Source organism: Rhineura floridana, chromosome 15 (assembly GCF_030035675.1).
Source record: "Rhineura floridana isolate rRhiFlo1 chromosome 15, rRhiFlo1.hap2, whole genome shotgun sequence".
Classification (NCBI taxonomy): Eukaryota; Metazoa; Chordata; class Lepidosauria; order Squamata; family Rhineuridae; genus Rhineura; species Rhineura floridana.
In genome coordinates, this window is record NC_084494.1 from 38,508,939 (window position 1) to 38,522,244 (window position 13,306).

Consider the following 13,306-nt stretch of genomic DNA (forward strand, 5'->3'; position numbering starts at 1 on the left):
AGGCACGACTGCTCCGCAGGGAAAGAGGCGCTTGTGCACCTGAAGCCTCATTGGTCAGCTCCTCCCGGCGTGACCTTTGGCCTCGCCTTCCCTCCGTGCGGCTCTGATGAAGCTAGGCGCGGCCTTCGGCGGCGTGTGGGCGGCTTGCTCTCTGGCCGGGGCCGCCACTTGCAGGCGCTGCGGCATGGCACCCCTTGGCCTCCCCTCCCCCAGGCAGCCCCGCTGAGCAGAAGCATGTACCGCGCCCCGGAGGGCGGCCCCGCGCTAGCCCCTCTCTTGGCCCCAGCGCCCCCTCCCCTTCCGGCCCCGCCGCCCCCCCGGCCGTGTGGGGCTCAGCTCCTGAAGGCCGCGCTGGAGCAAGCTGGCACCGGGGACCAGGACGGGGTTCGGGAGCTCCTGAGGCGCAGGAAAGCCAGGTGCGGCGGGGTGCGGCGCGCCCCCTTCGTGGTGGGAGCCAGCCCGCTTTCAGGCGGCACGTACTGCTCTGCGTTGTGCCCAGCCGACTTTTACTCAGAGTAGATCCATAGAAATTGATGGGCGTAAACTAGCCATGCCCATTTATTCCAGTACGCCTACTCTTAAGTAGGACTAACATTGAGTTCAATTCTCTGTCTATACTCCGGGGAAGAGTCAGAGCTGCTACCCTTAAAACCTTGTGAAAATGTGTTGAATGGTGGGTTGTTGTTGGTAGAGAATGCAAAATGTTAAGAGTGTGAGGCTGTAAACTGCACTCTGCGTGTCATCGTTAATCATTTGAAATACTGACATACAAATTCCACAGATTCTTTCTCCAAGGTTAAGACAGGCCAGTGAAGTTGGACACCCAGAATCCTCTCAGCAAGAGTGACTGAGAACTGTCTGGCTCCTTCCCTTGCACTACTGGCTGAGCTGTTGCAATGTCAGAATTGTTCAAGGGGACAGTTGGGGCTGTGTGGTATTGGGTGGTGTTTGTGATATCTCCTTCTACAGCCTGAGTTTTGTTCTTAAAAACTGCAGACTTGGCTAGACAGCCATCAGGCAAGACACACACCATCTATTTTGATGCCAACTGTTAGGGCAGGAAGGGAGCTCTGTGTAACTGCAAAGACCTTCTCAGAGTTGCAAACAAATCACCTCACATGTTTTTTCCTCAATTCATTTTTGCTGTTGTTGCTTAATGAGGGAATTGTGTCTATTATGCCTTAGTAAGCACAGCTTTAACTGTAACATGCAACTAAAATTTATTTATTTTATTTATTTATTTGTTAGATTTTTATACCGCCCCACTAGCATAGCTCTCTGGGCGGTGTACAACAGAAGATATATACAATAAAATCACATAAATCGGTACAAACACATATATATAAAAATCCACAAATCTAAAACCAAATTTAACATATTAAACTAAAATGCCTGAGCAAAGAGAAAGGTTTTAACTTGGCGCCGAAAAGATAACAATGTCGGCGCCAAGCGCACCTCAACGGGAAGACTATTCCACAATTCGGGGGCCACCACTGAGAAGGCCCTAGTTCTTGTAACCATCCTCCGAGCCTCTCTATGAGTCGGAACTCGGAGGAGGGTCTTCGATGTTGAACGTAGTGTACGGGCAGGTTCATATCGGGAGAGGCGTTCCAGGAGGTATTGTGGTCCCGTGCCGTATAAGGCTTTATAGGTTAAAACCAACACTTTGAATCTGGCCTGGAAACATATAGGTAGCCAGTGCAAGCGGGCCAGAACAGGTGTTATATGTTCGGACCGCCTGGTCCTCGTTATCAGCCTGGCCGCCGCGTTTTGCACAAGCTGTAGTTTCCGAACCATCTTCAAAGGCAGCCCTCCGTAGAGCGCATTGCAGTAATCCAATCGAGAGGTTACCAGAGCATGGACAACTGAGGTGAGGTCCTCCCTGTCCAGATAGGGACGTAGCTGGGCTACCAACCGAAGTTGGTAGAACACATTCCGTGCCACCGAGGCTACTTGAGCCTCGAGTGACAGGGAAGGATCTAAGAGTACTCCCAGACTACGAACCCGCTCCTTCAGGGGGAGTGTAACCCCGTCCAGAACAGGGTGCATATCCACCATTTGATCAGAGAAATCACCCACCAACAGCATCTCAGTCTTGTCTGGATTTAGCCTCAGTTTATTAGCTCTCATCCAGTCCATTATCGCAGCCAGGCAACGGTTCTAATTGCAAATGTTTCTCTCCCCATGGAAGGCGGATGTTTTGCCTTCTGATGTCCTGTGGACGGTGGATCATTTTGTCTCCTTAGATCTCCATTTCCGCACTGCTCCCTTTTCTATTTCGTGTAAGTCAGTGAGCACCACTATCTTAGAGGCAGCTACAGCCCAGACAGTTTCCCCAAGTTGCTCCTATCTAAGTGTTTGGGGATGAGAAACACACAGAGCTTTGTTAATTATGTAGAGGGAGAAAGTGCTGTTAATGTTTGGCCAGGCCCTTAAGTGGCTCTTAAGGGACTCTTTTTCTTTCTGTTCCAGCTTCAGTGAGCATTTAAAGTGGCTTCTTTTCAACAACCCTGTGCCTTCCTTAATCCAGGAGGGCCCCCAGTGAGTATTAGCATTTGCCTTTACTGTAAAAGAGAACTGTGCAGTAGTAGCCCGCTGAGTAGGTGGTGTTTGTGCAGCATAGTTCCCAAACCTTTTCATACACCTCTCTAACCAACACAGGAGACCCAAAGAGAAGGTCACATTTGGGACGTCTGTAGATTGTTAATAGATCAACCCTCCTCCAAGGAACATAAAACAATTTCTTATCCTCATAATAGCCCTGTGATTGGGGGGGGGGAGAGAATGTGTGTCGCTTCCGAAAGTGAATAAAAGATCTGAATGTGGCTCCCAGCCCTCTGCTTTCAGATGAGGCGTTTCTGGGCTGTGTATATTCCATAACTGCTCTATAGCAAGCACAGGACTTAGTAGCCGGTGCAGACCACACTATCCTGACAGTATCAACTTTCTTTGTATTAAAGCACGCTTCAGCACTGCTGGTTGCAAAGTGAGAGGGGAGCTCAGTTGTCCTGAGCAGGAGTGCTTGTCAGGAGGATGGGGGTCCTGGCCCTGCGCACCTCCTTGCCCCTCTCACCACACAGCCATGAAGCTCCCTGGGTGACCTTGGGCCAGTCACTGCCTCTCAGCCTCAGAGGAAGGAAATGGTAAACCCCCTTTGAATACTGCTTACCATGAAAACCCTATTCATAGGGTCGCCATAAGTTGTAATTGACTTGAAGGCAGTCCATTTCATTTTCAATGTATGCAATAGTTTTAGCTTTTATAAATTTCATGGATTGCAGAAGGCTTTTTTTTTAATGTAGGGCTTGGACTTTAGAACAACCACCCAACCTCTCTGGCTTTCTTCTTCTCCTCCAGATGTGGTCTGGTGGCCCTGTGGATGGCTGGGGCTCTCCTCTCTCTGCCCAAGGCTATTTCCTTGGAGAGAATTGTGCAGGTGGCTTTGGAGAGAGGCTACACAGCCCAGGGGGAAATGTTCTCAGGTTGGTAGTTGAGGGACAATGGATGCATCTGCCAAAATTGGGCCCATCTTGGGTCTCTGGGGACAAGACTTGAAAACATATTGGCCCATGGTCCCTTCTTTCACTGAGGTCCCATCCTCCTGCCTGACCTGGCATAGACTGGGGGGGCTTGCGCAGGGGCTGTCCTGCAGCTGCCCCAGCACCACCTCCCCCCATCCTCTTCTGCTTGCTCCAGCTGCCAACATGTCCAGGCTTGCTGAGGAGGTGTTGCCCTGCCAGACGGAGCTGCTCTCTGGAGGCCTGGAGGGAGAAAACTACGGAAGGATCCTTCAGCATCTCAGTGCTGGCTTCCCTGTGCTGATACCGTATCCTGCTTGGCAAAAAGGGGTGGAATGTGGGGTGTTGGGCTGGATACTTTTCATGTTTACTTTCTTGCCCGAGGCTTACATAAGGCTGGGCAGCCTTGCCGCAAGGACTGCTGTCCTGCCTTGCCTTTCAGGCATCCCCTGCGGGAAGCAGCTTCTCTCAAGAGGCAAGTGCCCAGAGCAGCACTGCTTTTCCTTCCTGCTCTGCCTGGTGAGCAAGAGCCCAGCGGACCTTAACATCTATCCAGCTATGATGAAGACTCCAACCACGAGCCCTGCCTCCGGAATGGCTACAAGGCTCACTGGGCCATTGCCTCAGGTACATTGTGCAGGTAGATGTGACTCTTCTTACGGGCTGAAGGGAGCTGGTGGAACTGGTCTCCATCCGACTGCTTTCTCTTGCCTAACAAGGAGACTTGAGGGGAGGGGAATTGCTCCACTAGCAAGGAAAGGCACTGCCCAGAAGGGGGCAGCAGCAGCAGCTCCCAGACTGGCGCTCTGTGCCTTGGGCCTTCTGTTTGGTCTCAGAGGGGAGACTCGGGCCAGTGCAAGCAGCTCAGTCGCTCAGAGCTAATGTCCAGGGTATGTGACTGCTGTCCCCCATCTGATCCACCAACAGCTTCCTCTTGCACTCTCAAGCGATCTCCTGTTTTGGGCCCTTCTTCTGGAGGAGATCTCACTCTTTTTTCTTCCTGTCCAAACTTTGAGGCAAATGCATAAAACAGCTCTCCCTAAATTTGAAATCAAGCTGTTTTCTCTCGTGCAATGGTTATTGTCTGCATTTTCCATAAGCACCTTGATGCAAGCAAAATCTAACATTTTATTGCGTAAAATAGGTGTAAAATCCACCCAGCCTGATTAAAACAAAAACAAAACCCACCACCCTTAGCTGTACGTAGGGCAGGCTACCACACATGTAAATGGTATTGTAAAACTAGGAAAGAAGACACCAGTGCCAGAACTGGAGGACCAGGTGGAGCAGGGGGTAAGGAAGCTGGGAAGGGCGGGTGGGGGCAGGAGGCCCAGCTAGAGAACTTTGGGCTACCAGTTGAGAAACAGAGCTGCAAATCATAATGCACAGGTCCCATTCAGAGGCACCTTTCTCTCTCCTTCCACCCAGGAGCTCTGCTTGGACTAGAGGGCAACTTCCAACTGGCTACCTGCCAGGAGGACAAGGAGATTCCGGGACTCTTCCATGCCAGCCCAAGGGTCTCGACCCTCCCCCTGCATGCCGTGGCAGAGACATATTTGCTCTCCAAGCAGGGGAAGAGTGGCCGCTACCAGCTGTGGAGATATTCTCAGGTGCAGGCAAGCAACAGCCAGCTGACGGACTTCAGTCCCAAGCGGGCAGCTGACGGCAAGGTCTACATTGTGCCAGCAGGGGGAGTGCGGGAGGGGCTGTGTGGGAAGGCGGTGCTTCTGCAGCCAGCAGGCTCCCAACCATACTGAGTGGGCAGGGCGGCGAGCCTTGGGGAATGGACAGGCTGATTTCCAAAGCTGCTACCAAAGCCAACCTTACCAGGACCTTAGACGGCCTTTAAAAGAGGATTACTTAAATGCATGGACACTGATAGGACTTCAGCAGCAGCTATTAGGCATGATAGCTATAGAACCTCCATGTGCAGAGGCAGTATATCACTCAATACCAGCTGCTGGGGGCAAACAGGAGAGCTATTGCTTTTGCCTTGGTGCTTTATGAGGTTCCCAGAGGCGTCTGGTGCGGTTGGCCATGTTGGGAAAGGAGATGCTGGAACAGATGGACTTGGGCAAGGGGAAGGCAGATTTCAGGTGCCGCTGAGAGCAGTAGACAGATCATGTAACTCACTAATCCACCAGCAGGAAGCTCTCCTGTATAAACCGCCTTGGATGGGAACAGGAACTGCCCTAGAAGTGTGTCATGGAAAATGGAAATGGACTGCCTTCAAGTTGATCATGCTAGGGTGCTGTGAGATATCCATCTTTTGGGAGCCCAAAGGCCCCATCCCAAAGGAGCCAGCCTGTTACAGCTCTGAATGAGTCACTGAGGCAGCCTCCATCACGTCTTCTGGGGATGGATAGTTCACCCATAATTCTGCATTGGGTAAGTCTAAAGCATTCATTCGCTCCCAGTATGGTGACTCTGCAACATTAGCCACTCTCTGAGTCAGTGCGCGCAGAACTGCAAGTCACTCAGAAACGCGAGAGGGACAGCTTTTGCTTTCAGATACTCCAAAAGGTATCACTTCTTGGTGAAAGAGTGACCCAGGCCTCCAGTTTTAATTTGGAATAAGTGTACCCAAATCAGGAAAAGGCCCCGTCCTGTTTTGTGGAGGGGAGCATGGAGGATTCTCCCTTTGGAAAGGGCACTCTAGCCAACTCTGCACCCAGGAGGACCAGCCCTCCCTGCTGCAGAACCATGTTTTATGCATCTGCCAGGGCAATAGCATTAATTTCATTTTAATGTGCAGAGTCAGCCCTGCCCCACAGCCCAAGTGGCCTTGCTGAGGCCTCACATTTCCTGGGACAGGCAGAAGGAAACAGTAGCCCTTCATTGCTGCATTCCCAGAATAGCATGTTGTCAAAGAAAAAATGTCTGGAATTTCCTTTAGTTTGGTTTAATGCCAATAATGATGGCAATGATGGGGCTTTTTTAAAAACAAAACTTATACACAACTAGAATAAGCCAAGTTGGGGGAGTGAAAGATAAATTTATTCTTGAGTGTTTTTTAAACCATGCTTTGTTGATCCTCCGTGGCGCAGAGTGGTAAGCGGCGGTAACGCAGCCGAAGCTCTGCTCACCGCAGGAGTTCGATTCCAACAGAAGGAGGAAGTCGAATCTCCGGTAAAAGGGGTCGAGGTCCACTCAGCCTTCCATCCATCCGTGGTTGGTAAAATGAGTACCCGGCATATGCTGGGGGGTAAAGAAAGGCCAGGGACGGAACTGGCAATCCCACCCCATATATACGGTCTGCCAAGTAAACGTCACAAGACGGCACCCTAAGAGTCGGAAACGACTCGCACTATAAGCGCGGGGACACCTTTACCTTTTGTTGACAAAACAGTATTAAGCATTTTGAGGGCCTGTGTATACAGCAGAGAAAAGAAGATGGCCCTGGATTGGGGGCAGGGGAGGGAATGTAAGGTCAAGTCCTGCCTCTGGCGTGGAGTGAGTGTCCGGCCAGCCCTTGGCGTAACTCACTTCTCTCCACCTCAGTTTCCCCACAGCTTTAAACGGGTGACTTCTTCACAATGCTGTATGTTTATTCTGAGTGTAAATGCAGAGATTGTAAAGTGCTCTAGAGAATTAAAAACACTTCAGTGAAAAAACAGGAAAGAAAAAATAAATTGGTTTCTAGAGAAATGCCTTCATGATAGAATTATCCTCAAAGTGCAGAATGATTCCCCTTTTTTTGAGGGCAAAATGCTCCAAGCAGACTGCTTATTTTGTGGAACAGCAGATGGGTTCAGTTGGACAGAGGGATGCTCAGGGTTTGTGCAGTCCTTTAATGTAAACCACAGCTGCCAGCCACCCATCCCCGTGCTATTTCCAGCTTGCTTCCTCCTGCTGCCATTGTCCTGCTCTACAGCCCTTCCTTGGGAGGGTCTCTGACTGCGGCGACGGGAAACAAGCCACTTTTGTGGGCTGCTCCCAGAATAGCTGCCCTTTCCTTGTTCCGTGCAGAGTGGATTTCCAGGGTGACAGTTGCCTACCGGCCCCTCCCTGCTGGGACCTTTGAAACCTCAGAGATGAGTTACAAACTTCAGTGCATAGAAGGACTGTCCCATGGTGAGGTTTTTGGGGAAAGGCCCATTCACAGAATGTTATAGCCTCACACCAATCCGGAAGGGGAGTTCTTGCCTCCCCAGCATCTCCCCCTTTGCCTGATGCTGACCCAGGCCTCTTTGCTGTTGGGCACAGCAATTAAGGCCCCAGGCTCAGCTTCCAGGTCCTGTCAAATACTGTGAGCATGTGCAGGTGACAAACTACAACAGCAAGAGCCAATGCAAGCAGAAAGTGCCCAGGGACAACTGACTTCCCTTTGCTGGGGAGAGGCACTACCTGGGCCCCACTATAAAGAACATGTTGATAAAGGCTAAACCAGGATCTTCTGACTCACGCAGATTCCCTCACGCAGAAACCCACCAGTCCCACATCCAATGTTGAAAGTTAAGATGCACAGCACATCACTTGCAGCTATGTCTCATTTAAGATTTTTTTTAAACATCTCAAAATTTACAGAGACACACATTAACAACCAGAGACCCACTCTCTAGTGAGGCAAAGTAGAACTTCTGTCCCTGATCACCACTACCACCATTAGAAAACAAGAACTGGGGGAGAGACTACCCAGTAGATTGTTGCTTGTTAAAACTAGCCCAAATTCAGCACCAAAAAACAGGCAGCCTGGCAGTGCCAAAGCGCTTCTGTGCAGGGATTTGGAAAGCAGTTCTTGTCTAATCCTTGGAGGCAGCAGGTTGTAAAGCAATTAGTTTGCTTCCATTTGGCTTGGCAGAATGACTTGTTAGGTGCCAGGCAAGTTAACAGTTTAAGCAGAGGGAAGACACACATTTCTGTTTATCCCCCATCCCATGAAGAGCCACCAGATAATTTTGTCAGAGCAACATCCCATGTTGTTGATCTGATGTGGGTGGGGCTTGTTTGGGGAGGAGCAGAGATCAGCTCTGCCTTTTTCTTTTTTGCTTTCTAGTATCTTAAACCATTTCTTGGAGAGCTTCTTATTTTAGAAATGGTGCTATCAGCCCCATGATAAAAGTAGCCTCTAAATTGGGCACCCCAAAATCCCCACTCAGCGCTGCTTCCCGAGTTCTGTCTTGGTTTGCAGAAGTCTTTTTCTCTCCATCACACAGCAGCCCTCCAGAGATCCCAGAGCCAAGTTGGGGGCCTAATCACATCCGTCACTACAATAAATATCTTTGAGATGCAACTCTGGCTGTGCAAAGCCAGGGCCCTTCAAAAAGGTTACTGTCTGTGGACCACCAGTGGGAACATGAGGATCCTCTGGTGCCAACAGTCTGTCATGTTTTCAGTATTGCTCCAGGCTTTTTTCAGACTTTCCCTGGTTTTGGTAGCATATCTGGCTGAATAAAATAAAGGTAGAGTCACTGGGGCCAATGCCAATGTCTCAATGTCCGCTGCGACTCCCTGGCTCACTCTCCCAGCATGCTCTCCAAGATTGCAATGAGGTTGTCCAAGCCCCAGAGGTAGCCATCCTCACGGTTCCCTTCCTCCCACGGCAGCCGGTGCGTCAATGTCTGCTTCTCAGGCAGTGGGACGGTCTTGCCGAAGTCGATCATCCAGACCTGGGCCAGACCCGTTTGGTCGTGGACAAAGAGCAGAGAGCTGCCCACCACCTGGAAGAAAGAGAATTCAGCGAAGGCCGGTGGAGGTATAGGACTCCCCAAGGGGTTCACTGGCAGGGAATGTAGGGAAGCAAGCCACACCCTGCTACTGGGGGTCAGAGAAAGAGACCCTATAGTCAAACACCCTGACTTCCAACAGCAACCCACTAGATGCCCCTGGGAAGCCCTGCTCAGGAGGAAACCCACCTCGTGCACCTTGAAGAACTCGGACTGTTCAAGCGCCCCCCTCATCTCCTGCAGCCGCTCCAGGTAGCTTGTCTAGGGAAGAGGAAGAGAGACCCTGTTAGGCAGCAAAGCTGCTACAAGCCCACAGTCACGGGGGGATGGGGGTAGAAGGAGGGCTAGTGGCAAAGCTGCCTTTAACAGTTCTAGGTACTGGAGAAGCTGGATTTAAATCTCATTTTAAAATTAAACGGAGCATCTGCTTTGTGGTTAGAAGGCCTGTTCAGCCCTCACTTGCACCTCCAGCTAGAAGACCTCCAGGCAAGGCTCTTGGGAGTTGCAGCCAGGCAGAGAACACTCTGGCTTGGCCTGAAGGGGGCTTCCTACATTTACAGAGCTGGCCTCCATTCTGCCTGCCCCACAGAGGGTAACAGGGTGGGCCTTTCCAAGCTCCTAGAAGTCAGCAGAGCAATGAAGCCCACCCCAGCGATGATTAGAACAGGTGCTAGAAGAGACCCCCAATGAGATGTCTTCTTCCCATGAGGCCAAAGGGGGCAAACCAAGAAAATTAAAATGGTGTGCCTCTGGAAAGTGCGGCGGCTTGATTCCTGCCCCAAGCCCAACGTGTACACACCTCCCGAAAATAGTCCCCGGCCCCCACAACCACACAAGTGCCGCTGCGCAGAAATCGGATCCTCACCAGAATTCTTTTGTTGCCATCCACAAAGTCCCAAAAGACCTGCATCACTTGCTCTGGCTGCCGCGTCTTCTTAAAGCTGGTGTTGCAAGTGCCGTCAGCTTTCTGGGTGGACGAGAAAGAAAACGTGTTACAGGCTCCACCTCAATATGTAGTGGGCTCTCTGACACTGGAGGCCTTCAAGAGGCAGCTGGACAGCCATCTGTTGGGAATGCTTTGATTTGCATTCCTGCACTGAGCAGGGGGTTGGACTCAATGGCCTTGTAGGCCCCTTCCAACTCTACTATTCTCTGAGTCTATGTTTTCCCAGTGGTATGAAGAAACATACCTAGGTTAATGCCTTGAATGCAGGCAGCGGTATCCATTTGTTTAAGGGCTAAATTTATTCTGCCCCCCTCCCCCAACAAGGCTGGTGCATCACTACGAATAGCCCCAGCAGCTTCATAAACAGGACCTCCACCCCCATCCCTACTGCTGCTCACCTTGATGCCCTCGATGCGGAACCCGAGAGTGGTGGTCGAGCTGAGGGTCTCCCTCCATTGCATGTAGCGAGGCTTCAGGACGCCACACTGGGCATGCTCTTCTGGCGTGGGAGCCGCCGGGTCCACAGCCACCATCTTGTCGTACATGTCCCTGCGTGGACAGGGTTGCTGCCTTGCCTTCTCCAACTCGTCCTCTAGGTATGTCCTTTACCAGGTTGTTGTGGGGGGAGGGGAAGCACAATGTCAGACACAGGCCTCAATACACAGTCCCTGTACAGGGTTAGACTAGAGGACCTCCTGATATCCCCCAGTTGGCTGATCTGGAGAGAAGGGCTCACCTGACTCCCATTTTGCAATCCATGATGGAAGGTGCATCAAAGCCAGATAGCAAATCCTCCATCTGGATGTAGGCCTCCCCATCGTGCTCCGCCACTCCATAGTAGGTTGGGACGTACGGCTGAAGCGCATCATGCACCAGGCGCTCCAGGCACTGCTGCTCGCTAGGGCAATACTTCTTCAGGATGCGCCCAAACTCCCCGGCCTTGAAGTTGCCTGCATAGCGGGGGGAGGCGGGAAGAGGGGAAATGTTGCTGTTGAGCCAACACAAGACCTGCCCTCCAGAGCACAGCAAGCCTCCCAGCTGCCCCCTTGCCATCCCCTCCCCACAAATTCTCAATAAAGCTCAGATCAAATTAGGCCCTGCTGGCACCCATTAGTGTGTGGGAAGACGCACAAAGACCCACCTTGGCAGTTGGCACTTTGCAATTGTTCTGGTAAAGGTCTTTTCATTGAGGGGCCAATGAAAGTCCTGTCTCCAGGCAGAAGACATGCTCAGAGGCTTAGTAGGACTAGGAGGTCAGTACTGATGAAATCCCCCCCCCCGGCTTCACCCTAACACAGCACAGAATACTACTAAATAGTGCTGAAGGAAGGACAATAAAACAGAGTTGTGACCCTGGACAGCTGGCAGGATTTTTGCACCATGGTTTCAGAGCAAGAATTGTCTGAGCTGGAAGACCTTGTGATTTCAGCAGCAGGATCTTTCAAGCATCACTGTCATTCTTAAAGTGCCAGGGGGAGGAATCCCCAGGCATTAGCTGTGGCCCTGCCTGCCTGCCTACCCTCCTCCCAGGAGCTTTTGATGTCTACCTGTAGCCCCAAACGTAGAGCACATGGCCTCCATGGCAAATTGCGGGACACTCCTCCTTACCTGCATGGCCAGCAAGCTGCACCCAGGAGTAGCGCTTTCGGAAAGATACGACGCACGGTGACCAATGCACCATGTTTTTCAACTTCCTCCACGGCTTGTTCTGCAAGTCAAAGCAAAGGAAATGCACTGTGGGTGAGTCTCCCTGCACGTTTGCCCCAAAGGCAAATTCAGGCCCTTTTGGAATGATCCATGGAGGGGAGAAAAGAGCACAGAAGCTGACACTTTAGGGGAAACTGTGACCCTTTCCACAAGTCACTTGTCAGAGCAAGTGGAAGCAAATGGTGGATGCCACTTGGAAGGAAAGGTGGTGATGTGATGAGATGAACTTCCTGGGGCTGGGCGGTCCCTAGTTTCTGCACTGCACGAAGAAGCACCTCCATAGTTCTGCCTTGAACAACTGCGTGACTGCATTCTGAGGGCGATAAATGTCTGTTTGCAATTTTAGAAGTTGTTGCCATGCATCCCTCCCCACCATCTTTCTTCTAGACAAATTGTTTTAGAGGCCCTCCCCTCGCTTTTGCAGACCCCCAACACAAGCCTCCAGGCAGCTGAAGGTCTTGGATGGGTCTGAGATTGCACAGCGATCTCCTGCCCACCAGCCCGGTTCTCTTCAACCCAGTGTCTGTTTCCTCCCCCTCCAAAAAAAACCAAGAAAGAAGAGATGCAACCCCATCAGCCAGCCAGCCAGCCTTGGAGCTGTAACTCTTCCTCCTGTGCATGAAGGCCCAGGAGCCCTGAAGTGGAACAAGCCAGTGTGAGTTATGGGAGCGGTCAAGTCGGCAGGTGTTCCAAGGCAGGCACCGGCTGGTGCCAATTGACTGGCACTCTTGGTGCCCAGCTGGGATTCTGCGCAGAAGAATTTCAGGGACACCATCAGTTGCTCCCATTGCCCCCCCAAAGCTCACACCAAGGAGCCCTCAGAAGGGCTCTGTTCTGACCCAGATTCACTCCTGTCTCCTCCCCAGTGAAGTTGTCGCACCTGCCAAGTCCACAGCCCTGAGCTGAGGTGAATGGTGTGCCTGGGAGGGATTGGTCCCTCAGCAGACCAGCTATTTATAATTTAGCCAAGAGGCACCAAACAACGGGCATGCAAGGAAAGGACAGAGAACAAACCACACCCAGCCCCCAGAAATGTGGCCAGGAGGGTGAGAACAGAGGTTGCCAGGAGCCAGGACACCTGCACAGAGGCAGCTATGTCTAGAAGCAGGACTGCGGCCTCATGGCAGGGGAAAAAGTAACTATTCCACTGGAATGATTCCCTCTGTAAATCCCACTTTCAGTCTGAAGGAAGCAGGGAATTATCACACCTCCTTTGCTAATCGTTGGCAACCTCTCCATCCCAAAAAAGGATATTCACTCAGTTAGGTGAAACGGGTCATAAGAACCTAAGATGAGGCCCCCAGCTGGATGAGGCCAGAGGGGGCCCATCTCGTCCAGCATCTTATTCTCACGGTGGCCAACCAGGTGCCCTAACGGGAAGCCCACAAGCAGGACTTGAGCATAAGAGCCATACTCCCCTCGCTTGCAGTTCCCAGTAACTGGCATGCAGAGCCAGCCCGTCCCAACAG

The 13,306-nt window shown here is 51.5% G+C and overlaps 2 protein-coding genes across 3 annotated transcripts in view; one reads left to right on the forward strand and one right to left on the reverse strand.

Moving 5' to 3' along the window:
• ACTMAP (actin maturation protease) lies at positions 1–7,166 on the forward strand. 2 transcript variants are annotated; one of them, XM_061596794.1, is made up of 6 exons: positions 1–416; positions 2,473–2,541; positions 3,358–3,482; positions 3,697–3,826; positions 4,075–4,158; positions 4,947–5,276. In XM_061596794.1, exons 1-6 carry the CDS (start codon positions 235–237, stop codon positions 5,179–5,181), a joined length of 825 nt encoding a protein of 274 aa, XP_061452778.1. In that variant the 5' UTR covers positions 1–234; the 3' UTR covers positions 5,182–5,276. The 2 variants fall into 2 exon arrangements, with proteins under 2 accessions (XP_061452778.1, XP_061452777.1); XM_061596793.1 differs by having other exon boundaries at positions 4–416; positions 4,075–4,145; positions 4,947–7,166.
• Positions 6,750–13,306, reverse strand: part of ITPKC (inositol-trisphosphate 3-kinase C) — a 24,761-nt gene continuing 18,204 nt past the window's right edge. The window contains exons 3-8 of the mRNA XM_061596795.1: positions 11,739–11,838; positions 10,867–11,080; positions 10,529–10,733; positions 10,050–10,151; positions 9,374–9,445; positions 6,750–9,178 (exon numbers count right to left, since the gene is read on the reverse strand). Coding sequence (XP_061452779.1) covers positions 8,975–9,178; positions 9,374–9,445; positions 10,050–10,151; positions 10,529–10,733; positions 10,867–11,080; positions 11,739–11,838 — 897 coding nt within the window. The 3' untranslated portion in view covers positions 6,750–8,974. The remainder of the gene's footprint in view (positions 9,179–9,373; positions 9,446–10,049; positions 10,152–10,528; positions 10,734–10,866; positions 11,081–11,738; positions 11,839–13,306) is intronic.

What these genes read in the sequence shown, in the direction of transcription:
- ACTMAP (XM_061596793.1), top strand. Translation starts at nt 235, where the DNA reads ATGTACCGCGCCCCGGAGGGCGGCCCCGCGCTAGCCCCTCTCTTGGCC. An exon ending in CTGAGGCGCAGGAAAGCCAG is followed by an intron (nt 417 to 2,472) that starts GTGCGGCGGGGT and finishes TTTCTGTTCCAG; the next exon opens with CTTCAGTGAGCATTTAAAGT. An exon ending in TCACTGGGCCATTGCCTCAG is followed by an intron (nt 4,146 to 4,946) that starts GTACATTGTGCA and finishes CCTTCCACCCAG; the next exon opens with GAGCTCTGCTTGGACTAGAG.